The 27,108-nt window shown below is 60.9% G+C and overlaps 1 protein-coding gene and 1 long non-coding RNA gene across 3 annotated transcripts; one reads left to right on the top strand and one right to left on the bottom strand.

Moving 5' to 3' along the window:
* Window positions 1-8,370: 8,370 nt before the first annotated feature.
* LOC134525340 (uncharacterized) lies at window positions 8,371-12,489 on the bottom strand. Its single transcript, XR_010073754.1, has 2 exons — window positions 9,700-12,489; window positions 8,371-9,421 (listed from the first exon to the last, which is right to left on the bottom strand). It is a non-coding gene; the product is annotated as an uncharacterized LOC134525340 (long non-coding RNA).
* A 1,108-nt stretch (window positions 12,490-13,597) lies between these two features.
* Window positions 13,598-25,766, top strand: TMEM200B (transmembrane protein 200B). Of its 2 annotated transcripts, XM_063355846.1 has the most exons (3): window positions 13,598-13,756; window positions 21,720-21,880; window positions 23,946-25,766. In XM_063355846.1, the coding sequence occupies exon 3, from the start codon at window positions 23,969-23,971 to the stop codon at window positions 25,262-25,264; it is 1,296 nt and encodes a 431-aa protein (XP_063211916.1). In that variant the 5' UTR covers window positions 13,598-13,756; window positions 21,720-21,880; window positions 23,946-23,968; the 3' UTR covers window positions 25,265-25,766. The 2 variants fall into 2 exon arrangements, with proteins under 2 accessions (XP_063211916.1, XP_063211915.1); XM_063355845.1 differs by lacking the exon at window positions 21,720-21,880.
* Window positions 25,767-27,108: the final 1,342 nt, after the last annotated feature.

The following is a 27,108-nucleotide window of genomic DNA, read 5'->3' as shown; positions in this document are numbered from 1 at the left end:
ACACAGCTTTGAAGGGTCCCTGCCTCATGGCGCAGATCCCCCACCTTCCCCTTGGACCTGCACGTCTCCTCTCCTCCCTGTTTCTTGCCTTTTTTCACCTGTTTTTTTCACTCCTAATCCTTGCTTCCTGCTATCTGTGCCCATGGCGGGATTTCCACACAAGTATCCCATGGCAAAAGGGATGGGAATCCATGGCTTGTGGGTGGCTCTGCCACCAGCAGCTCCGCTGAGCCTCTAGCACGTGCCCCCGGGAAACGGAAAAATGCTGCTTCTGTTTTCCAACTTTCCTGTTTTCTGCAGCCCCCAGAGATGCTCTAACCACTGAGCTTGACTCCCTGACAGGTTTCAGCTAATAATCACACCCAAATGTGCCTGCAAATATAATCAGTGGTAAATGCGCAGATACAATCCTGCTGGGGAAGAGAAGAGGTGCCATTTAGCAGCTCCAGAAAAGCCTGCAAAGAATCAGCTTTCTTCAGACTATCGGTCCTTGGGGAACGATAGCACATGCAATATTCAGTGGGACATGGAAAGCAACACGGACAGAGCCATAAATATCTCCAGGAAAAACATCACTGATGGAGATGATGAAGCTGAAGAGGATCAGAGGTGTGGAGAGCCTCCTTCATAGAATCACAGAATGTGTTGGGTTGGAAGGGACCTCTAAAGGCCACCCAGTCCAACCCCCTGCAGTCAGCAGGGACATCTGTAACTAGAGCAGGTTGCTCAGAGCCTCATCCAGCCTGGCCTTGAATGTCTCCAGGGATGGGGCCTCCACCCCCTCTCTGGGCAACCTGGGCCAGTGTCTCACCACCCTCAGTGGAAAGAACTTCTTCCCAATGGCTGATCTAACCCTGCCCTGCTCTAGTTTAAACCATTGCCCCTCGTCCTGTCGCTCCATGCCCTTGCAAACAGCCCCTCCCCAGCTTTCCTGGAGCCCCTTCAGGGACTGGAAGGGGCTGGAAGGTCTCCCCGGAGCCTTCTCTTCTCCAGGCTGAACCCCCCCAGCTCTCTCAGCCTGTCCTCACAGCAGAGGGGCTCCAGCCCTCCCAGCATCTCCGGGGCCTCCTCTGGCCCCGCTCCAACGGGTCCATGTCCTTCTTGTGCTGAGGGTTCCAGGGCTGGATGCAGGACTCCAGGTGGGGTCTCCCCAGAGCGGAGCAGAGGGGATTCATGAGCCACCACGCCTGGAGACCTTCATTGACGCCTCTCCCGTGCTCTCCCACTGTAAGCCCATGCTCTACAGTGGGAGAAACCCACGGTGTTCACCTGCACCACGGTGGCGTTTTGGGCACCAGGAAGGTTCCTGAGCCCTGAAACCTTTGCGGGGAGCAGGAGAGGCCGGGGGGGGAGCGGGCGCACGGGGCAGCCTGTGCACGTACCCACGCTGCTGGGGGAGCCCGGCGCAGCCCTGATTTCGTTACGGTATTTTCCATAACATTACAACACTGACATAATTATTACAGGATTTTCCGTTAGCCAGCCCATAATTGAAAACTTGCTGGGGGAAACAGTGTCAGGTTGCCTAAACGAAAGTTATCCCTTTTGCTCCTCAAAATACCCCCGGTTTCTGCTTGTTCCCGCTCACTCCATCCCGGGTCCCTTTGCTGGTGTGTCTCCTCCCTTGCTCAGTCCTTGGGTGGCCATAAAACGTCTTCATTTCTGAACTCAGCATGGCTTAATCCTCTCCGGAGGGATTACAGCCGGCATTTGTCACGGTTGTCGTTGTCTTTGCGCTGACGGCCGTTGGGCTGTGACCGTCTCGGGACTCGCGTTGGGCCGCTGGGCTGCAGCGACCCGCCGGGGTTATGGAGATACAGATATGTATATATATATATAGGCACTTATGGACTGGGATGGGTTGTACGAAGCTTGGTGTTTCCTGGGTGAAATTCCTCAGCAAAGCGTGGTAACGGGGTGTTATTTCCCCTCCTGAACTTCTCTTTGTGCGTCCAGGCTCCTCACCTCTGCTCCCCGCCGTCCCCCCCGGGCAGCCGCGTCCTTTCCAGCCAAGCTCTTGGAGAGGAGCGGGGGAAAACTCGCCCGGTGCCAAGAAACTCCAGCCGAGGGCTTTGAAGCTCGCTGAGGTCCGGCGGCGAGAGGCGAGGGCTCGCAATGGGAAGGGCTGGGCCGTTTTAATTGCAAACAGCGTTACTGGCTTTGCTGGTAAAATGACTCCACCGCCTGCACCACCGCCGCGTCCAAACCTGTCCCGGGCGAGCCGGAGCTCACAGCGGCGGTTCCCAGCGTCCGGAGAAGCAGCTTTTGGGTGTTTCTCCCCACGACGGAGCAGGGAAAGGCTGAGCCGTCCTTTTGCCAGGAGGGTTCGCACCGGGCTCCTTTCGGCAAGGCGAGTCGTGCGGTAAACCCCGGCAAGGGCTGTCCGCGGGGGGGAGGCAGGTCGGCTCTGCACGCCTGCTCGTTAGCATGTGGGCTTGATTACGCACAAGGAAGGGCAGGAGGTTGGCAGGGGAGCGAGCTTTTGTGTGCGTGTGTGTGTGTGTGTGTGTGCACGGTGCAAACTGCTCCAGTCGATGGTTGCCATACGGATGAGGATGCTCGGCCGGCTGGGAGCGGGCAGAGCCTGATTCTCACGACGGGTTTAAGCTGCAAAATGGGATTTGTGGGCATCTTTCCCCGCTGTGCTCGGCCGCCTGGGACACTGACCATTTCGGGGATGCTCATGCGATGTGTGTGTAGCCGGTGTGACGTGAAACCATCCCGACGTCTCTTTTTCTTGCCCCCTCTCCCGGTGCGCGGCGTGGGGCAGGGGACACCGAAATGTCTTCTCCTGTCGTATTTAGGTTGCGCGTTTGCAGCCAGCCCTTGGCCTTGCAGGAGGCTGGGGATCCTGCCGTATTCCAGACCTCCGCTATTTCTCCGGATACGAGAACGTGAGATGAACGGGCGTCTGCTGGCACAACTCGGCTGCCAGGAGCTTTGAGCATCTTCTGCCTTCTCCCTGCAAACCCCCTCCTGCGCCGCAGCAGGGACGCGCTCGGTGCTCACCTTGCGTCCCAGTGGGATTGAAGCCGTCTCCCCGCTGGGGACCGGGGGGATCCCGGAGAAGGGGACGGGAGTTTTGTCCAGCGGAGGGCGGCAATCACACCCGAGGGGGTGACACGTCGCGGCTGTTCGATGGGGCAGGGGGGATGCTCTGGGCCCCACGGACAGACTGCAGAGCTGGGAGGTTCGGCTGAGGCTGGAAAGGACGATGCTGTGGCCCCAGCGACACAGGGCGGGGAGGGTTTATTCCGTTCATTTCCGAGTGATCTGTGTCAGGGCTGAGCCTTCGGCTGGAAATTTATAAACTGCCCCGCAAGGAGCGTCTGGAGAGGCACCGGCTCCTGATGTACAGGGACATGGAGGAGGCTGCGACTGGCACTGGAGCAGAGGTAGAGCGGAGAGAGCTTGCTGTAAAGATGAGAGAGAGCAGGGTTCATCCATCATATTCTTTTCTTTTTTTTCTTCTTTCTTATTTTGAGGTGAAAATGCATTTGCTGCAAAAATTCTGACTTTAATCTTAATTGCAGTCTTTAGCAGGGAAAACGGTCTGGGCTAGCGGGCTCGCTGCCGGAGGGTGATTTGCCACTTTGGTGGCCTGAAACTGCCTGTTTCTGGGTCATTTATCACCCGCGTGTGGCCGGCAGTGCCCGTGACGGAGCGGGAACGATGAGTGCTCCGGCAGCGAGGATGCGATGGCCCAGCCTGATCCCGCGAGCGCGGGGGGCTCCCGGGTGCTGCGGAGCATCAGCCCAAGGCGAGAGGTCCCCCCTCCTCCTCCTTCCCCTTTTCCAAAGCCGTAACCCCCCCTCCACGCCCGCCCAGGGAAAGACCTGGCAGATTTCGGTCCGAAGGTGTCCTACGTCATCCCCCAGCTCCTCGCCCGTCCCCAGGGCCCTCTGGCTCTGGCGGTTTTACCTGGGTGAGCTCCAGCGGTCGGTTCCATTTGTCTGGGCTGCGTTAAGTGCCTGGCAGGTTGCATTATTCTTTAAGTGCGCGTAGTTCTTCCAAAATTCATCTTCTTCCTAATGACGTGCAGCAGCTCCCACAGCCTGGCGGTGCTGGGAGTTTGCAGCATCCCAGACGGCGGTTCCCAGTGCCCTGCCCCGGCAGCCAGTGGTCAGTGCTGTGGGATGCTGGAATTCCCGCATCCGGCTTTTTCCTGGTAAATGTGGAAAAGCGGGATTACAGCTTCACCGTTCGGGCTTTTTCTTGTATCCCATCAGCTGTGGATCTACTTATTTTTATCTGGAAAATAGCATATTGAATGTTTTCTACCTGTTGCTAATTGATGCTTCAACTGAGGTCAAAGTACAGTCCCTCGTTATGTCGGGGGGGGGCGGGGGGGCAGGGAAGTGCAATTAAAGGCTCTCCACTCTGCCAATGATAATTAAACAAATGCATTTATTAGCCAGGGCAGCTCCATTTCTGAGGAGCATCAGTAGGATCCAGGCGTGACTGGCAAGGTGGCGTTAACGGTGAAGTCTCCTGCATCGGGACGTCTGTTCTGGAGCATAAAGTGAGGTGTCCGGAGGATGTGCAGGAGCGGGGAGGGAATGGAAACTGGGATTTTTATATCCCAGGACCTGCAGGGCATCCGCAGAGGGGAGCGGGGACCTGTGCTGGGTACCGCCCGGGAGCCACAGGCAAAATGTCTGGGTTTTGCCGAGCTTCCAGCGCTCGGAAATGGGGATCCCCGACCCCCAGCTCATTGCTCCGCATCCCTCTGGCTCTGTCCCCAGTTCATCCCACTGCCACTTCCAGTGCTCAGCATCTGTCCCAAGCGGGACCCTCCGCGGCACCAGCCTGGATTGGAGCCTCCAGCTTTCCTGCGTGGCAGGAGGAGACATCGAAGGCACCAAACCCCTGACTTGTCCACGTCCCGCCTCGGCCTCTCTCCCCTCACCTCCCCTCCCAGTTTGCATCATGGAAAATAATGTCCGTGGGCCTCCAGCCCAGGCCGCTGGCTCGGCTCCACGGAGCCGCTCGGCTCCCTCATGCCCGGGGCTGGCTGAGATGCGAACACAGAGTCCTCCTCTCTCCGGGGAGGGGGCATTTTTTTCCCCTCCCTCCCCTGAGGCTGCGTCTCTTCCCCTCTCCCGGAATAATTATAGCCGCTCGGGAAACGCCAAGGAAAGCCAGCAAAAGAAACCGCTGCCTTTTCCTCCTTCCTTCCTTCTTATCCACCAGCCAGAACCAATTAAACCCGCCGAAGCTCAGCTCTTCCCTGCTTCCCTTTTAATTTCAGCCCCCCTGGTAAGAGGAGACATGATAAAATGCAAGATTAAATGCCTAATACCTAGGATTTGGGATTACCGAGGCCAGGCTGGATGGTTGGAGGTAGAAGGATGTGTCTGGTTAAAGGGAGGGTGGAACCGGTGATGCCCCCCCGCGTCTCCTCTCCCGTCTGCGGCGTGGGAAGGTCAGGGCAAGCGCGAAACCCCTGCGCAGAGCCAGCCCCGAGGCATTCAGAAACGAAAGGCTCCGCCGATATTCAGGGTTGCCTTGGGGGAGGGGGTTTCTCCGTGGGGCTGGGGGGTGAGGTCCAAAATCCACCCCCCCCACCCCGTGGCAGCAGGGTGGGGGTCCGTGGGGCCAAGTCTCCTGGGTTTGCAGGTACCGGCATCGAATACCCCTGTGATGAACCAAACACGCGTCTGCTTGACATCGCCTCCGCTCCGCGCTCCTACGGGAGGGTTTCAGGCTTTGATGGCTGGAAAGATGCTGCTGATTTATTCATGGCCACTTCCCACCCATTAGCGTTAATAGCTCTCGGTGCTCCCGCTCTATGGAGCCCACTCCCGTCCCTGCCCGGCCTTTGCTGGCAAGGGCAGGCACAGCGAGATGCCGGAGCCCAAAGAATTTCCTGGAAAAAAAATGGGGTGCCAGGTTTTCATCTGGGTTTCCATCCTCAGCATCCAAGGAGATGGATGCTGGCAAACGTCCCCTCTCTGTTTCTTCTTCCTCTTGATCTTCTCGACTCAAGAGAAGACGACTGCAAAGATGAAGCTGTGGAGAGCTGCTCTGCCCTCCTCCCAGACGCTCGCCGCCTGCACCAGGTGGCAAACACGCTCCGCTCTGGCTTGCTTTGGGTGGAAACGTGCCCTTTGGGTGGAAACGTGCCCTTTGGGTGAGTCCCAGCCCTGTGTAAACCCCGTGGCCATTGATGAGGCCACCACAACACCTCATCTCGCTGAGCCGCCGGGCGGATGGGGCCAGGACTTTCCCAGGGGAGAGAAAATCAAGTGTCTGAGATAAATCCACGTCTGAGCGGGTCGGAGGGAAATGAGCCCCCTGAAAGATGCTGTTAAACGTCGGGGTGCTCCTGCCCTTCAGTTCCCTCTTCGCTTCAAACCCCACGCCCTGCTCTGGCCCCCCACCTCCACCCCACGCCTGTTTAATTTTCCCACCGTCGCCTTCAAACGTGACCGGGCTGCGGCTCCAGCCCCGCTGCCGGACCGGTGTCACTGGGGATGGGGACGGGAAGGATGCGGGGGGGCCGTTGCTGGGGTTCTGGTGCCATAGGGCTGAAACCCCCCGCCGAGCCCCTTGGGGGGGCTGCCCGGCCGGCAGCATCGCGGCCGGGGGCGTGGGAGCCTTCCGTATCCTCCCAAGCCCTGGAAAGCGAGAGATGCTCCTTGTGCTTTGCGGCGGCTCCGTGCCTGCGGAGCCACGTGGGAAGGGGGGATCCGGACCTGCCGAGGAAAGGACGGCAGAGGATGAGCTTGTATCCAGGGATGAAGCCGAATACCCCAAATCAAAAAAGCTTTATGTCTGAGCTTGGGCTCGCCTCCTTTGCCGAGGGATCTTGCCCAAGTCCTCCCCACTCCCGAGGCCTCTGGGATGTTGTTTGGAGCAGGGACGCAGATAAATGCGATAACCTTCCAGGGATGCTGCTGGGTCGAGGAGCAGATAAATGTGTTAGTGCTGAGACGCTGCTCAGGCTCCTCCTGCTCCTACCTGACCGGCGGTACCTAACTTTAATGTACAAGAACGCGCTGTGGCCATTGCATTTTTATAGTCTCTCTTTTTTTTTTTTTTTTTTTTTTTTTTTAAATCACTAATCTTTTAGGGGCTTGGTAGCAGAACCGGAGCCTTCTCTGGGGCTGGCTGGGGAGCTGCTGCTCAGACACGGCGAGAGACACCGTTTGAGTGAGCAAATACGGGTGAGGGCACATCTCTGCTTTGGGGGTATCCGCCGTATTTGGGGAACGCAGGGCTCAGTTATCACAGAACCATAGACGGTGTCGGGTCGGAAGGGACCTCTAAAGGCCACCCAGTCCAACCCCCTGCAGTCAGCAGGGACATCTGTAACTAGAGCAGGTTGCTCAGAGCCTCATCCAGCCTGGCCTTGAATGTCTCCAGGGATGGGGCCTCCACCCCCTCTCTGGGCAACCTGGGCCAGTGTCTCACCAGCCTCAGTGGAAAGAACTTCTTCCCAATGGCTGATCTAACCCTGCCCTGCTCTAGTTTAAACCATTGCCCCTCGTCCTGTCTTAATTGCCAATAAAGTCCATTTAATGAGCTGACCTAAGGTGTGTCCTCGGCTTGCGGACCGAGGCCGGAGAGGGGACGTTCTCCTCTCGTGGCTGCCCAAACGCCTGAGCCCTGCGGCTTTCCTCGTGTGACGGAGCGGGGGTGCTCGGCTTCCGCAGCAGCGAAACCAGCGTGGAAGCGTTTTGGGAAGGGGACGTTTGGCACAGGAGGGCTCCGTGTCCTGCCAGGGGGCAACAAAGAGCGGGGACATTGCAAGACCCCGTCAGTGTCACCTCTGCCGAGAGGGTCCCTCTGTCCAGCTGCGGGCGGGGAGCAGCGCTCTCCCCCTGCCAGCAAGCTGCTAATGAAGGCCGGGTGCTAACGAGGGTGTCATTTAATAAGGGAGGGATAAACGAGGGATGGGTGGGAGCTGGGCGTGCGGAGGATGGTGCGTTCCCAGAGAGCTCCATCCCGTCGGAGCGCCAGTGCCCGAAGGGCTGCTGCGGCCGCAGATGTCACCCCATCGATCGCCTTCGTTGGCCGCCCAGCGGGCGCTTCTCCATCGCGCTGAGTTCTCCCCTTTTGGTGAGCTCCTGCGGCGAGGAGTCCGGCAATTCCATTAAAGAGGGGCTGAAAACGCATTTCCCTCTGTGTACGGGAAAATTTGGCCCTGACGGTTTCTTCGGATTCCCCCTGGGATTTCTCCTGTAGGATGAGCCGTCACGGAGATCCCTCGCCTCTCCCGAACCGCCGGGGTTTTGCCGACCCTGCCCGCTCCGGCACAGCAAGAGAGGGCTGAAAACACAAACTCCCTTCTGCCCCAGGAGCCCACGTGGAGCTGGAGACGTTACGGCTCATTTTGAAATGAAAAGGCAATCTCAGAATATTGCATTTCTGTGAAATATCCCATCCCAGCTCCAGCTGAAGCGCTTCACCCCAGCTTTTATTTTTCTTCCCTTCGACATTAGCGAGCGCTAATGCTTAGTAATTTAGAATATAACCGAAATGACAAAATATTTTGATGCGGGAACCGCTCTGAAATCTGGCAAAGACCTAGGAGGACAAGTCTTTTGGTGCATTTTGGGGTAACCCTTCCTAGATGGTCCCCTCCTGCCATCAGGATCTCGATCCCGTACGTGACCCAGCAAACGAAGCGATGGCCAGACGCAGCTACTCCAGGGCAAAAGAACCCAACAAACCCCAAACAGCGCTTTAATGCTTCTGGTGGCTTAAAATGAAGGCACCGACCCGCAGCCCAGCCATCTGCCGAGGTGGTGGGTACGTACGCGACGGGAGCCAGCACCTTCCCTCGAGCTCCCTGTTCCGTTCATCGCACCCAGCACGCGTTCTGCTTCACAGACACTGAGGGGGGGGATTAAAACCCGCTTCGACGCACGGTTTCCTCCCCCCCAGCTCGTGCTCACGCTGCCTCGTCGGAGCTGGAAACGCGGTGGCCAAGTGGCTTCTGGCGAGTGCGGGTCCTGTGTCTGCGGCGTCTCACTCCTCCTCCTCTTCTTCCTCCTCTTCTCCCCCAGCGGCTGCCGGAGCATGAGGAATGTAAGTGCAGCAGGCAATGTTATCTTCCCAAATATTTTCTGTCAAGCGTGGATGTGTTTCTGCCGTCTTTCAGTTGGGTAAAGCTTCGCAGAGCTGCGTTTTGGCCTGGGGTCACGGGCTTGCTGTTCCCTTCAACTGGAAAACGTTTCTTTTTGGGTTTGTTTGTACGGAAGGAATAATTCTTGAGCCGGAGCTCCACGACCCGGGAGCCTGGTCAGGCGAGGAGGAATTGCTTTCCATGGCAGCAGAGGAGAGATCCCGTAAATCAGATCCCACCTTGTCTCCAGCACGGGTACTGCTGGGAAGAGGATAAAATACGGCGTCGCGCAGTACAGTACGATCCGTGCAGCGCAGGACAAAGTTTGGGAATCGGGATGATAAATCACTGGGAAGAGAAGAGGCATTTAACTTAAAGCTGTGGAAATTGATTAAAGCTCAGCCATTGCGTAAATTTGGTTAACCTGTATTAATCTGGGAAGGTACGCAGGTTTTCTTCTACATGGGGACGGATGACATTTCCAGAACTCAAGTCTTTAGGCTTTTCCAAGTTCTTATTGAAAAGCCAGAGATAATTACTTTTCCAGGGACATAAAGATAATGACTCCACATTTACAGAACACGATTAATAACAAGTCTGTTGATATTTACAGTCGCTTCACTTACCACTGAAACGGAGCCACCTCCGAAGCAGCCCATGGAGCTTTTTATCCCACGGCGCTGGGAACCTGGCGCTGGGGTTATTTCCAGGCGTGATACCAAAAAAATCGCTCGGAAAGGGCCTTTGGGAAGGTGCTGGCTCATCCTCCTGCGCCTCATGCCTTGCTCAAACCTCCTTCCCCACCTGCCTTGGCTTCACTGCGTGGGGGGAAGGGGTTTTCCCCTTCTCTCTGCAGCAAACTTGGGAATTTTGGGGAAGCTGCTACGGCATCTCCAGCTGGGTGGAAGCAGATGGAAGATGGATGGAAGCTGGATGGAAGATGGAAGCCCTCGTGCCCTGCCAGCAGCCCAGGAAGGGACGGTGGTGTGACTCCTCAGCCAGAAGAGTGGCTTCCAGCCACCAAATGCCTCTTCCCAGCACAAGGAGCGCGGGACCATGGACCAGGGATGCAGCGGTGAGCGCCAGCCGCCACGAGGCTTTTTCTTTTTTTGGTGGGAATACATCCCGTCCCCGCTCTGTGCCTCAGTTTCCCCGTTACTAGAGAAAGGAGAGGGATGTCTGCTTCACACCTTGTCCTTCTCCACGGCTGCAGCCCCGGAGCTGACCCATCCAGCCCCATCCCATCCCCGCTGCTCCGACTCCCCCCTTCCCCAGGGCAGCATCGCCGCCCCCAGCCCAAAGCAGAAAAAGCCCCTGCAGGTCCCAAGCCAAGAAAACTCGCTTCTAAGCCCTGCCTGCTGCCCCAAAATACCGCTCCGGGGCCGTGACCCCGCTTTGGCAGGCGCCGTTCCCCTCCCCATCACCTCCAGCCCAGGTTGGCAGATGCCTCTGCCAGATCGGAGACGGCGCGGAGGCTCCTCTCTCCCTTCGCTGCTAATGGGGAAGGCTCCGCAGCCTCGGCCCAGCCGGTGCCAAATCCCGCTCCCAACAGCTGTATGTTCTCCAGCATGAGTCATCCCCACCCCGAGCTTTCAGCCTCTCCATAACAACATTCCTTCTCTCTGATCTCAGATCCTGGCCGCGATCGCTCGCTCTCTAGTTCTCCATCCTCCATCCTCAGTCCCCAGCCCAGGCGGCAGAGAGCGGAGGAGGCTTTGCCAGGGTCCCCGGAGCTTGAAACAAGGGGGACTCAGATCCCCTCCCTCCCCCAAAATCAAGAGGAGGTGCCCAATTAGCAGGAGATTTCATTTTTTCTCTCTCTCTGAAGAGTGACAGTGACGGCGAGTCTTTTTCGCGTTGGTTTTTTTTTTTGCTGTTCCTCCCCATCCAAGACGTGTCCGACGCGCTGCCCACCCTCTCCCGGAGGTCGGGGAAAGTGCTCTGAGGCTTTGGTCCTGCCACGGGCCCTGCTCCGGAGCCCCTTCCTCTCCCTCCCTGCTGTCCCTTTTGTCCTCGCTGGGTTCTTTTCCCCTCTTCACCTCCCTGCTCCTCCCCGGGTGATCCCGCTGCCTGCGTGGACAAGGGCACCTGCCACATCCGCCTCCCGCTCCGTGAGCTGGGTCCCGCGGGGAGGGTCTCCCGCCCTGAGCCCGTCCTCACCCCCTGCACGGCCCAGCTTTAGCCCCTGGAGAGCCGCGGGCAGCCGCCCTCTCCCCTGCGCCGCCTCCAGCGTCTTGTAGCGCGTTGATGGAAGACCCGCGGGGAGACCGACCCGCTGGGGGCATCACCGGGCGACCTGCATTTGGAAACCTGCTTTTGAGCAGGCTCCTGCGTGGGGTTGGGCAGTGCCTGACTGCCAGGTCCCCCCCGCTCTGCCCACGCTGCCAAAAGCGCTGACCCTTCGCTCCTAAAGCTGCCGGCGCCCAGCTCTCCCCGCTCCCCGCCTCCGGCTCTTTGGCCGGCTCCGGCTGGCACAGGTACAGCCTCTGAATGGAAGTCAAATTTTTGCTCAAAAGCATTAATTTCTTCTGGATGGTGGAGTGCCCAGATGGTCTCCAGTGGTAGGGAAGGAAGACTTTGAACGCGTCGCTCGAACAGCATGAAAAGCCCAAGTCAAACCTCCTCCCTCCCCGGGCGGCTGCGTGGGTTAGCTCGCCCGGGTAGCCGGGAGGAGCGCGGCCTGGCGCCGGGCCAGCGGTGCAGCTGGCACCTTGAACCCCCAGCTATAATCCTCCTCCTGCCCCAGCGCTCGGCGCTCCAGAAGCTCCAAAGTTTCCCAAATGCTGCTTTAATTGAGCCTGGCAGGGGGCCGGGGGCAGACGACCCCGTGCAGCATCTCCGCAGCGTATCCCAGAACTGGCGATTTCCTTCCTCTCGTCGTCGTCGACTCACTGGATGGTGCTCCCCCCACGGAGAGAGGCAGGAAACCCGGCATCCTGCGCCCCATTTCTGAGCTTTACCCCTAAAATCCTTTCCAGGCCGGTGCTCCCTGCCCTCGGGCCGGCCGATGGGATTCTGCATTTACTTTCAGGCCGCGGGGTGACGGAGTCAGGCGGGGAATTGCAGGGTTATGTTTTGTGGCTCCCTGGGGAGAGCGGGGGTCTGGTTTGATGCTCTTCGAGTTACCACAGTTATGGGGAAGGGGGGGAATGCGAGCTCGGTGCCTTTTTAATTAAAGGCTGCTAAACAGCCTCTCTGCCTGCAAAACGTCGGTGGCTCGGGGGTGTAACGAGGCCGAATCTCCTCAGCACTTTGCAGCGCGGTGTGGTGTGGCGGTGCGTGAATGTGTTGGTGAGAACTGGGGTCGGTTGTTTCGGTGCATTGTGGTGTGACGCCGGCGGTTACAGCCGTGGGGCACAGCTCGCTGCCCCATGGGGATGGGGATGCAGGGACAGGGATGTGGGGACAGGGATGGGGATGTGGGGATGGGGAAGCAGGGACGGGGATGCAGGGATGGGGATGCGAGGATGGCAATGCGGGGACGGGGAGACGGGGATGGCGATGTGGGGGTGGAGATGTGGGGATGCGGGGATGGGGATGCAGGGATGGGGATGTGGGGGTGGAGATGTGGGGATGCAGGGATGGAGATGTGGCGATGCGGTGATGGGGATGCAGGGATGGGAATATGGGGATGGCAATGCAGGAATTGGAGATGTGGGGATGGGGATGCAGGGATGGAGATGTGGGGATGGGGATGCAGGGACGGGGATGCAGGGTTGAGGACGTGGGGATGGAGATGTGAGGATGCAGCAATGGGGACGTGGGGATGGGGATGCAGGGATGCAGTACCACGATCCTTGGGGGCTGGCGGAGAGGTCTGCGTGCATCTTTTCGGCAAGTTCAGAGAAGAAAAGCAAAGCGCTGCGCTCAAAGCCGGCTCCTTGCCGATGCTCTCCACTTTGTGCCCATCCGGAGGAAAAAGTGGCTCTGGATCCTGCTTTAAACACCGTCTTGCGGGGTGGGGGGGCTGCATCAATCGCCTCGGCTGCCAAAGTTAACTTGGGGTAAGGCTTTTATCCCAACTGCTGAACTCTCTGGTGCTCTGGGGAAGGACAACAGCCCCCGTCCCAGCGCCTGGCGGGGAGAAATGGGATCCACTGGTGTATCGTAGGCCACGGGGCCGGGGGGGTCTGCGCTCTGGAGAAGGGTCCCTGGGCTCTGAGCATCCCCTCAGGCAGCGGGGGGGTCCCATCCTGCGCAGGGGGCTGGGGTCCCTGCTGGGAAAGGTCGGTGGGGGGGACCCGGGGGGGCGGCGGAGGCCGGGGGGGGGACTCTCTCGGCGGCAGGAAAATCCCCATCCGTCCCCCATCGCAACTTTCCCACGGGCGGCAACCGGCCGCCGGCCCCGCCGCGCCCCCGGGGGGGCGGGGGGGTCCCGTCTGTCTCTGTCCCCGTCCCCCCGTCCCCCCCGCCCCCGCCACCCCCGCGCTCCGCCCCCCCGCGGGGCCGCGGCCGGGGCGGGGACCCGGGGCCGGGCGGAACCCGCCGCCCCCCCCCCCCCCCCCGCCCCCCTCCCGCCTCGCAGCCCCAGACGTCCCGGCGGCGGCGAGGGCGAGCGGGGAGCTGGGAGTCGGTCGCCCCCGCCGCTCCATGGCCACGGCCGCGGCGGCGGAGCCCAGCGCCCGCCGCCCCCGGGGGAGCGGGAGCGGCCCCGGCGGGAGCAGCGCGGCTCGGCGGCCGCCGGTGAGTGCGGGGACGAGGGGACGGAGGGGGGAGCGGAGCCCCGGAGCTGGGGAGGCGGGGGGAACCCACGGCAGGGACACGGACACGGCACCGGCTGTGCGCTCCCGCATCAACCCTGGGCACCCCGACCCGGTGCGGGAGGCACGGCGGTGAGCACGGGCACCGGGCACCCACGGGCACCCGCGGGGCACCCGGCACCTACGGGCACCCAGGGACAGGGGGTACCCACGGGCACCCAGGGACACCGGGCACACACGGGGCACCCGGCACCTACAGGCATCCACGGACAGGGGGTACCCACGGGGCATCTACGGGCACCCACGGGCACGGGGTACCCACGGGGACAGGGCACCCACGGACACGGGGCACCCACAGGCACCGGGCACCCACGAAAAAGGGGGCACCCACGGGCATGGGGTACCCACAGGCACAGGGTACCCACGAAAAAGGGGGCACCCACGGGCATGGGGTACCCACAGGCACAGGGTACCCACGAAAAAGGGGACACCCACGGGGCACCCACGGGCACGGTGTACCCATGGGGCACCCACGGGCACTGGGCACCCATGGGGACAGGGCACTCACGGACATGGGGCACCCACAGGCACCAGGCACCCGTGGGCACGGGGTACCCACAATTGCGGGGTACCCGCAGGCACTGGGCACCCGTGGGCATGGGGTACCCGTGGACGTGGGGCACCCACAGGACACCCACGGGCACTGGGCACTCATGGGCACCAGGAACCCACAGGCGCTGGGTACCCACAAGCGCGGGGCAGCCACGGACATGCGGCACCCACAAACACGGGGCACCCACCAACATGGGGCACCCACGGACACGGGGTACCCATGGGCACAGGGCACCCACGGACACGGAGCACCCACGGACACGGGGCACCCACGGACACACGCACACAGCCCGCACACTCGCACGCCTACACCGACACACGGGGGGGGTGTCCAGATGTGCCCGCACACGCGTGTGTGAGCCCACGCAGGGACACGCACACCCCCTGGCACGGCCGGAGCCGGGCACCTGGAAACAGCCGGCTGGAGTGGCCAAATCCCAGCAGTTTTTGCGGTTCCCCGAGTCTCCTGGCAGAGGGGTGAGGCGAGGGGCGGCCACGCAGCAGATCCCCGCGCAGGGTTCGGCATTAGACACGGGCGAGAGGAGAAGTGGGTGGAAATTATCCCGGCAGCTCCTGGACTTCGGGATCGGGAGGGCCTTTTCGGCACAAGGGGCTCAGCTTTGCGGCTTGGAGTTGAGGTTGGGGCTGGGGGGGAACAACCGCAGCCGGACCCACGGCTCCCGTCTCGCTTCCAGGTGGGTTTGGATTCCTGCTCGTGAAATCGGGGAGACGGGAGGTTTAAAATGCTGGCGGCAAGAGTGATCCCAGCTGGGAATACAGCTGGGAACGGGCAGGCGGAGTGGGGTGCGGGTCCCTGGGTGGGAGGAGACGGGTTCTGTGTGTTTGTACCCGCTGGATAACTTGGGCCATGCCTGGGAGCAGGGAGGACTTGGCACCCCCCGGAGTCCCCTCCCTCCCTCCCTCCCTCCACGCTGGCAGGGATTTTTTCAAAGGAGCAGCGGGGAAGGTGCCAAATTCAGAAAGAGTTTGGTCCTAATTCCCTGGAAATCCCAGCCTACGGGTTTATTTTATTTATTACTTTTTTTTTCCTTCCTTTTCTCTCGGCCATGAGGATTTGCAAGGTGCTTGGCTGCAGCCCGCTTCCCCGGGGTGCCCAGCCACCCCGCACCGCTTCCCGGAGGCAGGAATTCTCCCAGGAAATCCCCCTGAGCACCCCACTCCTCCTCCTCCTCCTCCTCCTCCTCCGAGCAAGCAAAAAGCTGCCATTAGAAATCCGCTCTCCGTTTAAATTTAGATTTGCCTGCATTATCTTGGATTCGGATTTATTAATTATTTGCATCTGGTTCATATCAAAAAAAAAAGTTGAGCAATGCAGATGTCCTGATTTCGGCATCAGCTTGGAGGAGAAACACCAAATTTGCGGCGTTTCCATTGTCTCCTGAAACAATGGCCCGTCAGAAGCAGCCGGGAATGACGATCCCCTTCGCAGGGGTCTGACATGAGTTAAGCATCCACCCGCCTTGCGTGATCTCCTCGCTATGGGTGACTGCGGCTCGTTTCCCAGCCGTAGAGATTAGTCTAATTAGCAGAGCAAATCTGGGTAAGGCAAGCTCTTGTAATTAGTAATCAGTTGGATGTTTCCACGCACTTTTCTTTGCCTGAGGGGCGGAGGGGGGTTTGGCGGATGGCCCCGTTTTGGGAGCAGGGAGGACTTTGGAGAAGTCAAGGTGAACGGGGCTGGTGGCACCGGGGGCACTTGTGGCACTGGGGGCTCTCCCCACTCCTGGCTGTTGCTGCGTCCCGTTTGTCCATCGGGACTTTCTCTCCTGGGGGAGCCCACCAAGGACTGTCCCCATCCAGAGGGACAGACCCATCTGTGTCCCCAGACCACCCCAGCGCCGCCTTTCCCTATAGCTTGCCGTCCCGGATCGTGCTCCAAGTGACACCGGTGGCCCTGGTGGCTCCTGGCTGCCATCTGGGCCGTGTTGACCTGAAGGTGGGAAGCCCGCGAGATGCTCCTCTGCCAGGCGTGGAGGTGGCGTCTGCAGCAGGGAGTGCTTGGGGGAGGCGGTTGTGTGTGAACGTCTCCTCCATCCCGTCCTTCCCCCGGGGAATCGGAGGTCTCCACTGCTGCGGAGAGAGAAACGAGGGACGTTTGGGACCCGTGAGCCGTCGTCACCTTTGGGCCACGAGCAGAGGGTAAATAGTCACAGACCGGGTCTCCTGCGCTCCAGTAAAGGTGAAAATATATCACAAGCCCCGTGAAAAGCAGGCGTGAGACCCCCCAGCCCAGGAGCTGGTGGTTCCTGCTGGGAAGGGGGATAATCCTTCCCACACGGTGACAATTAGCGTTACTGGGTTCATGTGGGAGCTTCTGTGAGGGACAGAATTAATGATGATTGATTAACGGGCGTCCCCAGCCAAAGCTGAAGCCGGAGTGACAGATTTTGTCACCGCATTGGGAACGCGTTTGCGCCGGGGTCGCGGCCGGGAGATTTACCCCTCGGGACCGAGCCCGGAGGAGACTTTGCAGCTCCGGGCTGGGAGCTGCCGGTGGGTACTGGGATGGCGACAGGGTGTTTTTCCTGCCGGGAGAGACCCAGAAAGATGCTCGGGGGCTTTTTCTCTTCTTTCTTCTCTCTGAGCACCTCTAATGTGTAGCCAAGGGGACAGGGAAAAACAGGAAAGGAGGAGGCACCGCGTGAGGCCTCGGACCACCCCGAGCATCCCAGACAATGATGGTTCATGTGGGGCCTTAAACCACCCCGAGCGTCCCAGACGATGGGACCGGTCGGGACGGACGCTGCTCCCGCGCCGGGATGGGAGGCGGGATGGGGAGAAGGGAGCGGGCGCCCGGGTGCTGCTCCCCGCCATCCCCTCCCTGCCCCGCGCCGGGGGCGGCGTTGGAGGTTAGGATGAAAAAGGGAGTTATTTTTAAGCGTCTCCTCTCGGCGCAGACTGTCATCGCCATTCTCCGAACCTTCTCCGGTGGGTGGGGGAGGCAGGGAGGGCTCTGGCAGCTCGGCGCGTCCTCGCACCTATAAGGTCCCGCTGCCTGGGTCCCCCTTCCCTGCGGAGGGGGGGTTTGGGGGGGCTCAGCCACCCGGGGCTTTGGCACCCCAGGAGTTTAAAAGCCGTCTAAGCTGGATTTAATATTTCTCCGGCATGTGGCTGTCGGGTGTGCTGCGGGCTCCTCGCCCAGGCTCCCCGGGAGGAGGATGCTTCGGGTGAGCCGCAGAGCAGCTGTAAAACCCCGTCCCTGCCCTGGGAACGGCGCTGTGTGGTGCCGGGGGCTCCCGGGGGGGCTGGGACGAGGTCTGTGTGGGAGGGGGGGGCTGTGCGGTGCCTCGGCGCATCGGCGGTCTCGCCCGTCACCGCGGCCTTTAGTCACGCTCCAGGCTCTGCTGCCTCATTTGGCAATGGATTTCAAACTCCGTTTATTCCCAAAATCGGGAGAGCGGCTCTAAAGTCGCAATGTTTTAGGAAAAGAGACGGGAAAACGAGGGGCTTTCTGTTTGTCAGGCATTTCTGGAGCGGTCGTTGCAGCCTGGGCTGCTCCTGGTACCAGCTCCCCGGGGTGATGCTCTGCCGGGGTGAGGTGCGGAAGACTCACAAGGATGGGATCTGGGTGCAGGATGGATCCCGGGTACAGGATGGATCCTGGGTGCAGGATGGATCTCGGGTGTGGCGTGGAATCCTGGGTGCAGGATGGATCCTGAGTACGGGAGGGATCCTGGGTGCAGGATGGATCTTGGGAGCAGGATGGGATCCTGGATACAGGAAGGGATCCTGGGTACAGGATGGATCCTGGGAGCAGGGTGGGATCCTGGGAGCAGGATGGGGATCCTGGGTGCAGGTCGGGATCTTGGGTGCAGGATGGATCCTGGATACAGGACTGGATCCTGGGTATAGGATGGGATCCTGGGTGCAGGATGGATCCTGAGTACGGGAGGGATCCTGGATACAGGACAGGATCCTGGGTGCAGGATGGATCTTGGGAACCGGGTGGGATCCTGGGTACAGGATGGGATCCTGGGTGCAGGATGGATCCTGGGAGCAGTATGGAATCTTGGGTGCAGGATGGATCCTGGATACAGGACTGGATCCTGGGTGCAGGATGCATCTTGGGTACAGGACGGGATCCTGGGTGCAGCATGGATCCTGGGAGCAGGATGGGGATCCTGGGTGCAGGTCAGGATCTTGGGTGCAGGATGGATCCTGGATACAGTACTGGATCCTGGGTACAGGACGGGATCCTGGGTGCAGGATGGATCTTGGGAGCAGGATGGGATCCTGGGTGCAGGAGGGATCCTGGGAGCAGGATGGGATCCTGGGTGCAGGATGGATCCTGGGTATAGGACGGGATCCTGGGAGCAGGATGGATCCTGGGAGCAGGATGGATCTTGGGAGCAGGATGGGATCCTGGGTGCAGGATGGGATCTTGGGTGCAGGACGGGCCATGCCCCGAGGACGGCCATCGCAGCCCGGAGCGGGGCAGGCCAGCAGCGATAGAAACGCTCTCCCCGGGGAGATGCAGAGTTTTAAATCCCTGCTTGGCCTGGTGGGGTCCGTCCTGCGCCCAAACCCTTTCCAGGGGTTATCCGGGAAAAAACAGGGACATAAACCTGGCAGGGGGAGGCAGCTGCCCTCAGTGCTGCCTGCGGTTTTTGTCCCCGAGCTGGCTGGCATCTCCCGCAGCACATCACCCGGGTGGCACCGCCAGGCACCGGCGCAGCCCCTCATCCCTCAGCCGCAGGGAGATTTTTGAGGCCAAATCTGCTTTTTGATAGCCCCGTGGCACGCCACAAACTCAAGCAGGCAGCACAGTCACGGCAGGGCCAGAGCATCCCCAGGGCACCCCGGGATGCAGGGACCCGCCTGCGGGAGGGACCCTTCCCAAATTCCGCTTTTCCCCCCCTCCGCCGGGCCAGCTCCGCCGTTGTGGGATGCGTTGGGATTTAGCGTCAAATTTTCGGAGCGTCTGTCTGCGAAGGCGACGGGAGAGGATTGGGGTGGGAGGGTGGAGCGGCAATATGCCTTCGTGATGGCGGGGGGGGCGGATGCGGGGGGGGGGGATTAGAGAAATATTTGCGTTTATTTTAATGCCGGGCTTATTGCGGGGATTGGGAGCTTAACTCCGACCCTGGCAGCGGCGGATGCAGCCCCTCATCTCGCTCCATAACGCTAACGGCGTTTCCATTTCCATCCCGTCATTCCTCCCCGCCGGGGAAGCGAAACCTCAAAACCGGAGGCGTCGGGTCCCGCTGAACCGCGGCTGCCCCCGGGCTGCAGGGGGGTGGCCGGGGGGGAGCCCCGGGCCACCGCCTGTCCCCACCAGGGGACCGGGGCTGTCCCCCTACCACCCCCAGGACCCCCATCCCCGCCTAGCGCTGCTGCTCCGGCGTTGAATTAATCCATTCGCCTGAGTGTCGGCGTCTGCGAGTTGCAGAATTGGATGGCAACGCTGGGCTTTTCTATTCTTTTTTTTTTTTTTTTTTAATTTCTTTTTTTTTTTTTTTTTTTTTTTTTATAAAGAGCTTATATAACCTTGGGGATTCTATTAATAAAAATAATGGTTTTGAACTCTGGGAACAACCAGCCCCGACGATGAGCAATTAAATGCTCCAACTTCAGAAAGCAGGCAGCTATGGGGGAGATAAGGGGAGAAGCGCTCGGGGGTGTGGTGGGGGGGCAGGGGGGGGACCAAGTGGGGGTCCCCACCCGGAGGGAGGTTGCCGGATCTGCCTGTCCCTCCTGTATCCCTGTATCCCCATCCCTGTGCCCGGGGAAGGGAAGAGGGAGCGGGGAATGGAGTTATTTCAGACCCAGCCTGGGGGTGTGTGGGGGGGTGGGGGGGGGTGGACACCCCCTGGGTGCTGCTGAACCCATTTTCCAGCACCCCGGCTCCCACGCCTCACCCCCCCCGGGACGTATCCAGTGCGGAATCGTGGGACCAACATCCCAGCACGACCTGGATGAGCATCGCCGGGAGCCGGCACAACACCCTGCCAGGGACTTTGGCGGGGGGGTCGTGGCCCCCGTGGGCCTGGGCTTTGGCTCCAGCAGGGGCTCAGGGGGGGGGCGGGGGGTGTGTGTGTGTTAAAGGCGATAACGGCAGAATTGGGTTTAAAAAGGTGCATCCGAGGCGCTGAGACAAAACCAGGGGGTGGCTGCTGGGGGGGGGGGGGTGTTCAGGGTGGCTTCGGGGGCCGCGAACACCAGGGGAGGTCACAGTTCCCCCCCCCCCAAGCCGGTATCAAAAAGCCTTCGCTCCGCTCTGGCGGTTTCGGGGGGTTTTACTTATTTTAATCCCTAAGTAGCCGGCGAGGTATTTAAAGGGTTTAATATAAATTTAAGAGAAGTGGAATCTAAGATGGTAATTAGAGAAAGCTGGGACAGAACCTAAATTAAGGCATTTGGAGGCAAAAAAAAAAAAAAAAAAAAAAGCCCCCAGTCGTTGGGATGCGTTCGAGTGCCCGATTGTTTCCCTTTAATACCCAAATATTTAAAAAGTCATTTTTTCCATTCAGGGTGACCGTCGCATTGGGTTTCTTGTGTTTCCCCCCGCCTTGGAATGCGGGATTATCGGCTTCTTTCCCAGGAAGGTTTCACCCCCCCTCATCCCCCCCCCCCCCCCCCCGCCCCCGGCAGCGGGGGGCTGTGGGTTGGGGTTGTTTTGGTTTGGGGGTTGATTTTTTTTTTATTTTTTCTGCCTCTAAATCTCCCTTATTCAAATGGTCCCAGCTTGACAGCCTTGTGCCAGGAACACGCTGTCATCCTGCAACTCATATCTTTAATTCCTTCCCTCTCATGCTAATAACACCTTAAGATGATTAAGACTCGGGGGGGGGGGCGGGGGGGGACGACCAAAAAACTCAGTATCTTATTTTTCTTCCGTGGGTGATGCTGGTCGTTGGCTCTCGGTGCTTCATTCGTCTCGGGGGAGTAAAATTAGAGGGTCACCCTCCTCCTGCCGGGGTTTTTCCCCGTCGGTTTTACTTCCCGGCTTTTAATTGCGGAATATTGACGCCGCCGTGTTCGATGAACGTTCTCCTTTCGCGCTGTAAGAAGCGGCGGCGGGGCGAGTCCCCTCCGCAGCATCCCTTGGCCGGGGGCCACCCTGCGGCGCTTGCCCGCTCCCGCCGGCGGCACGGTGCGGGAAGAACCCGGGCGACATTCCCAACCGGCGGCGCCAGCGGATGCGGGACAGGGCTCGGACACGGACCGGGGCTCGGACAGCCCGTCCTGCCTGGCCACGCTGCCCACCGCCGCCGGGCACGCCGCGGCCGGCCTGCACGGATACCCGATTCCCCTCCACATGAGGTTATTAAATTTCTTTTTTTTTTTTTTTTAAAGATTTTTTTTTTTTTCAGTCGGGGACACGTGCAGAGCGTGTTTTAGCTTCCCCTTACGGCGGGGCACCACTTACCCCGTGCGCGACGGTGCCAGCCGTGGCGTCCCTGATGCCGATGCTTCCCTGCCGGGCTGGTTTTGGCAGCAATTTTGACGCCTTCTTGCTCGTCTAGAAATCAAGGTACTGGAGAAAATTAAACACACTGGAACGCCCCGTAAATCCCGGGGTGCGGAGCTTTATCTCGGTGTGTGCGAGGGCAGGACCCTGCGGATGCGCTGAGCGCGTCGGCTTCCCCCCCCCGGCGCGGGAAATAAGGAAAAGAGGCTCTTTCAGCTCAAATCCCGCCTGGGCGCTGGGTTGGTGAGTCCCGTGGTCTGACGAGCAGCTCGAGGATAGTGGGATGTTGGTTCAGGTTTTCAGGTCGCGTGGGGATAGCCAGCGGAGCGACGCGGGGAGCGGCGTCGCTTGCAGGGCCCCGTACGGCTTCCTCCGACCTTCGGGTTGGGTTTCCGTGTGCCGCCCGTGCCTCAGTTTCCCCAGCAGGCAAATGAACCGCCCCTTCCCTCGCTGCTGGTGAGCCGAGTGGCTCGTGGCAGCCTTTTGGAGGTGTCGTAGCACTCAGTGACGGATCATTCGGGCCCCCGATGCCGGCGATGTCTCCGTGACGGTGCAGCGGGGTCCTGGGGGTTGGGATGTGAGATTTCAGGCTTCGGCAGCGCGGCCGGAGGGAGCCCCTTGGCCCTTCCGCTGCTCCCGAGCTGGGAGAGAGAAGTACCTCGAGGAGAGTAGGCAGGTGAGGGGGGAGAGGAAAGCTGCCGGGCCCTGACGTGGTGCAGCCTGTGGGCTTGGTGTCCCCTGTGCTCCTGATGTCCCTGTGCCCCCCCTGTTCCTGGCATCCCCCTCCTCCCAGTGTCCCGGTGCTCCCCGTGCTCCTGGCATCCTCATGCTTCCGGTGTTCCCATGCCTCTCATGCTCCTGGCGTCCTCATGCTCCCACCGTCACCATGGTCCCCGTGTTCCTGGCGTCCCTGTGCTCCCAGTGTCCCTGTGCTCCCTGTTTTCCTGGCATCCCCCTGCTCCCAGTGTTCCAGCATTCCTGTGCTCCCAGTGTCCCTGTGCTCCCTGTTTTCCTGGCATCCCCCTGCTCCCAGTGTTCCCAGCATCCCTGTGCTCCCAGTGTCCATATGCTCCCCATGTTTCTGGCATCTTCTTGCTCCTGTTGTCCCTGTGGTCCCCGTGCTCCTGGCATCCCCATGCTTCCCATGTTCCTGGCATCCCCCTGCTCCCAGTGTTCCAGCATTCCTGTGCTCCCGGCGTCCCTGTGCTCCCAGTGTCCATGTGCTCCCCATGTTTCTGGCATCTTCTTGCTCCCGGTGTCCCTGTGGTCCCCGTGCTCCTGGCATCCCCATGCTTCCCATGTTCCTGGCATCCCCGTGCTCCCAGTGTCCCGGTGCTCCCCGTGCTCCTGGCATCCTCATGCTCCTGGTGTTCCCATGCCTCTCATGCTCCTGGCGTCCTCATGCTCCCACCATCACCATGGTCCCCGTGTTCCTGGCATCCCTGTGCTCCCAGTGTCCCTGTGCTCCCCATGTTCCTGGCATCCCCCTGCTCCTAGTGTTCCCAGCATCCCTGTGCTCCCAGTGTCCATGTGCTCTCCATGCTCCTGGCATCTTCTTGCTCCCAGTGTCCCTGTGGTCCCCGTGTTCCTGGCATCCTCATGCTCCTGGTGTTCCCATGCCTCTCATGCTCCTGGCCTCCTCATGTTCCCCGTGTCCCTGTGCTCCCCATGTTCCTGGCATCCCCATGTTCCCAATATTCCTGGCATCTCCGTGCTCCTAGTGTTCCCAGCATCCCTGTGCTCCTGATGTCCCTGTGTTCCCCGTGTTCCTGGCATCCCCCTGCTCCCAGTGTCCCTGTGGTCCTCGTCCTCCTGGCATCCCCATGCTCCTGGTGTTCCCATGCCTCATACTCCTGGCATCCTCACGCTCCCAGCATCCCCATGCTTCCCATGTTCCTGGCATCCCCCTGCTCCCAGTGTTCCCAGCATCCCTCTGTTCCCAGTGTCCATGTGCTCCTCAGAGCTTCCAGCATCTTCTTGCTCCCGGCGTCCCTGTGCTCCCATGGTCCCAGCATCTCCATGCTCCCAGTGTCCCTGTGGTCCCCATGCTCCCGGCATCCCGGACACGCGCCCCCCCCGCCCCCAGCCCAGTGATGCCTCCTCACCTTTTTCTCCTGCCCCCCCGCAGGAGGAGCGGCCGAGCCGGCGAGGATGACTGCCGAGAGCGCCGAAACCAACGGCCCCGTGCGGGAGCTGGAGGCGGGGGGGACCAAGCCACCACCCCCCCGCATCCCGCCGCGGCGCCGGGGACGCCGCCTGCGCCGCAAGTCACCGCCGGAGGTGCCGGTGAAGGGGCAGCTCCGCATGCGCTCGCCGTCAGGAGCCTTCGTCATGGTGGGCATCTCGGTGGTCCTGGTGGGCATGACCATCGCCGTGGTGGGCTACTGGCCCCACCGGGGACCTGGGAGCACCGTGGCTGGCGCGGGGAACACCAGCATGGCAGGGGACATGAGGAGGGAGGTGGCCGCCGGGCGCCACGTGCCCCACAGCGAGAAGCTCAAGCTGATCGGCCCCGTCATCATGGGCATCGGGCTCTTCATCTTCATCTGCGCCAACACCATGCTGTATGAGAACAGGGACATGGAGACCCGCAGGCTGATGCAGAAGGGACTCTACTCCATGGCGGCGGGTCTCCCCGAGGGCGCCGGCCCTGAGGACGGGCACTGCCAGCGCGGGGACGGCCAGCCCGTCCCCAAGGCCAACGCCGAGTGCGTGGAGGGCTGCTACCAGGTGGATCTCTCCTGCCAGCCCAGCCCTGGCAACAAGTGGTCCGACTGCTACGGCCCCAACAGGCTCCAGACCGCGGCCGAGCTCCTGCAGCAGCCGGCAGCGTCCCCCGCCGCCTCCCTCCTCAGCCTCCGCCCCGGCGCCTCCGCCGAGGCCAACCTCAGCCTCTCCTGCCGCGCCGGGGCCGAGTCCCTCCTCTCCTCGGCTGTCGGCGCCTTGGCATTGCCCGTCATCAAGCTCAACAACCGCTTGCTGGACGTGGCGGCGCGGGGGGCCGGGCAGAGGGCAGAGGGGGGCCCCGCCGAGCATCCCCTTGAAGACCCACGGCTCTCCCGGGGCGGCAGCATTGCGCCCCGTGGCCAGGACCATGATGGAGGTGGCCACGGCCGTGATGGTGGTGGCCACGTTGTCATCAACATGGATGGCGGCTGCCCCGGCGCGGAGCCGGAGGAGTTCGGCCTGGACGCGCAGCTCCACACCCCGGGACACTCCAAGTCCCTGGACCTCGGTCGGCCGGGGGTGCTGCTGGTGGCCCCCATCAAGGACCGTAAGAACCGGAGCTGGCCCCGGCTGGACCACGTCAGCCTGGTGGGTTACGCCAAACTGGAAAGTACTGGCGAGTCCTCGGACCGGCTGCTGGAGCCCGGCAAGCCCCCGAGCCGCAGCGAGCCCCGACCCAGCTCCTGGGTGGTGGGGACGGAGCGGGGGGAGCGGGTCTGACGTCCCCGCGGCCCCCGGGGACCGTCACGTCGCAGTCCCTCCTCCTGACCCCCGGCAGCCACCAGTGACCCCAGAACCCCACAGCCGGGAGGGGTTTGGGGACGGCGTTTTTAAGCGGATGCCAAGACGGGGGTCCCGACCCGTGGCTCGAGGACGTGCCTGGGGTGGGATGTCCTCTCCTGGGGTGGGATGTCGTCTCCTGGCTGCCTCTCGACGGCTCCCCGGTGGCTGCCCTTGGCCTTACAAGCCCTTCTCCCGGTGGCTTTTCCAGAGGAGCCCTCGCTTTGGGACCCAGCACAAACTGCGGGATGGGGACGTGGGGCGGGCGAAGCCCCGCCGGCCTCCGCAGCACTTTATTTCAGTGGGGTGGGGCGGGTGTTTTTTGCGGGGGAGAGGGGGGGTGTCCCCTTCCCCAGCCTCAACCCACCGGGAAATTTGCTTGACCGGAGCACGTAAGCCCGACGGGGCTATTAAATATTCTCTCGATGCCACGCGGTCCCACCTCGCCTCATCGTCTGACCTACGGGATGCTCGGGGCCGGGGCGGCGGGGAGGCTGGGGAGAGTAAGGATGCTCTCTAACCAGGTGCCGAATATTTGCAGGATAAGGTGATAAGCTCGAAGTTTGTGGGGTTGGTTTGGGGTTTTTTGCCGAGGAGGATGGAAAAGGTGCCCAGGGATGCTGCAGGCAGCCCCGAAATTAAAACGGAGTCGCCGGGGCGCGGCGGTTCCCAAAGTCTGTCCGTGGGTCAGGGTTTATTTGTGCTGTTTTGTGGTGGGGTGAAGGACGGGGGTGGCGGGAGGGTGCAGGCGGTTGGGGGATGCGGGTGGTGGGAGATGGGGCAGAGACGGGGGGGGTGAGCGGCGGTGCTGGTTTTGCCGGGTCCCGGTGGGTGCTGCCGCGTTATTTGGTGCCCTTTGGATGCAGAAGAGGAGCCGCACGGGATGCGGGCAGAGACCAGCCTCGGGCACCGGGGTGGTGCCCTCCCCATAGGGAAGGTGGCACAGAAACAAAACCCTCCAAAAACCCGTCACAGCAGGAAAATGCAGTAGGAAAACGTGGATAAAACGGAGAAACAGGGTTGGGTGAGGATGCGCTGCGGGATGCAGCTCACGTCCCATCTCGGGAGATGGCTCCAGGCTCAGCAGCCCGAGGGAGGGGAAGCATCGGCTGCCCATTTTCTTGCAAACGAGCAATTCTTGCTCTGGCATTTCTTTCCCGGTCCTTTCCCAGGGTCTTTGCCGTGTTTGGCCGTGGGGAAGGTGCGGGCTGGTCTCTGCTTTGACGCTCACCCTCCATTCCTGTCGATTCCCTCCGGCACGTGGCCGCCGTGTCCCTCCGACGTCCCCCCTGGGTGAAGCCCCATCCGGGGCTCTTGTCACCCCTTTTTGTCACCCCACGGGGCTGGGGACAGGGGACGGGGCTGCGGGAGCCGGGGAGGGTTGTGCTGGCGATGCTGTTGTCCCTCATCCGCCTGTCATCACCTTCCGCATCGCCGCGTTAACCGCCGGCGTTGGCAGATTAAAGCCTGCAAGAAACAAAACCTCTCCGCGCTCGTTTTAGAGAAGTCAGGGTTTCCACGACTTTTTTTTTTTTTTCTCCTCCCCCCCTCCCCTTTGAAAATTCGGCGTGTTTTGTTTTGAGTTCTACGATTATTTTTTCACTTTAAATTCCTATTTTGCCTTTCAAACGGGAGCGGTACCTGCTTCACGCCCGGAGCAGATCCGACCCCATTTCCACCTCTGCTCCTCCACCCTGCCCCATGTGAGACCCCCCCCCCCCCCGAGCTGTGGGGCTGTGAACCCCCTTTTTCCCAAAAAGCAGCCCCTAAGCTCCCCCCACAGC

Source organism: Chroicocephalus ridibundus, chromosome 19 (assembly GCF_963924245.1).
Source record: "Chroicocephalus ridibundus chromosome 19, bChrRid1.1, whole genome shotgun sequence".
Taxonomy (NCBI): domain Eukaryota; kingdom Metazoa; phylum Chordata; class Aves; order Charadriiformes; family Laridae; genus Chroicocephalus; species Chroicocephalus ridibundus.
The sequence above is the reverse complement of the archived record's forward strand: the minus strand, read 5'-3'. Positions and strand labels throughout refer to the sequence as shown.

Bases quoted from the DNA above. Each gene is read 5' to 3' on its own strand.
- TMEM200B (XM_063355845.1), top strand. From the start codon at position 23,969: ATGACTGCCGAGAGCGCCGAAACCAACGGCCCCGTGCGGGAGCTGGAG.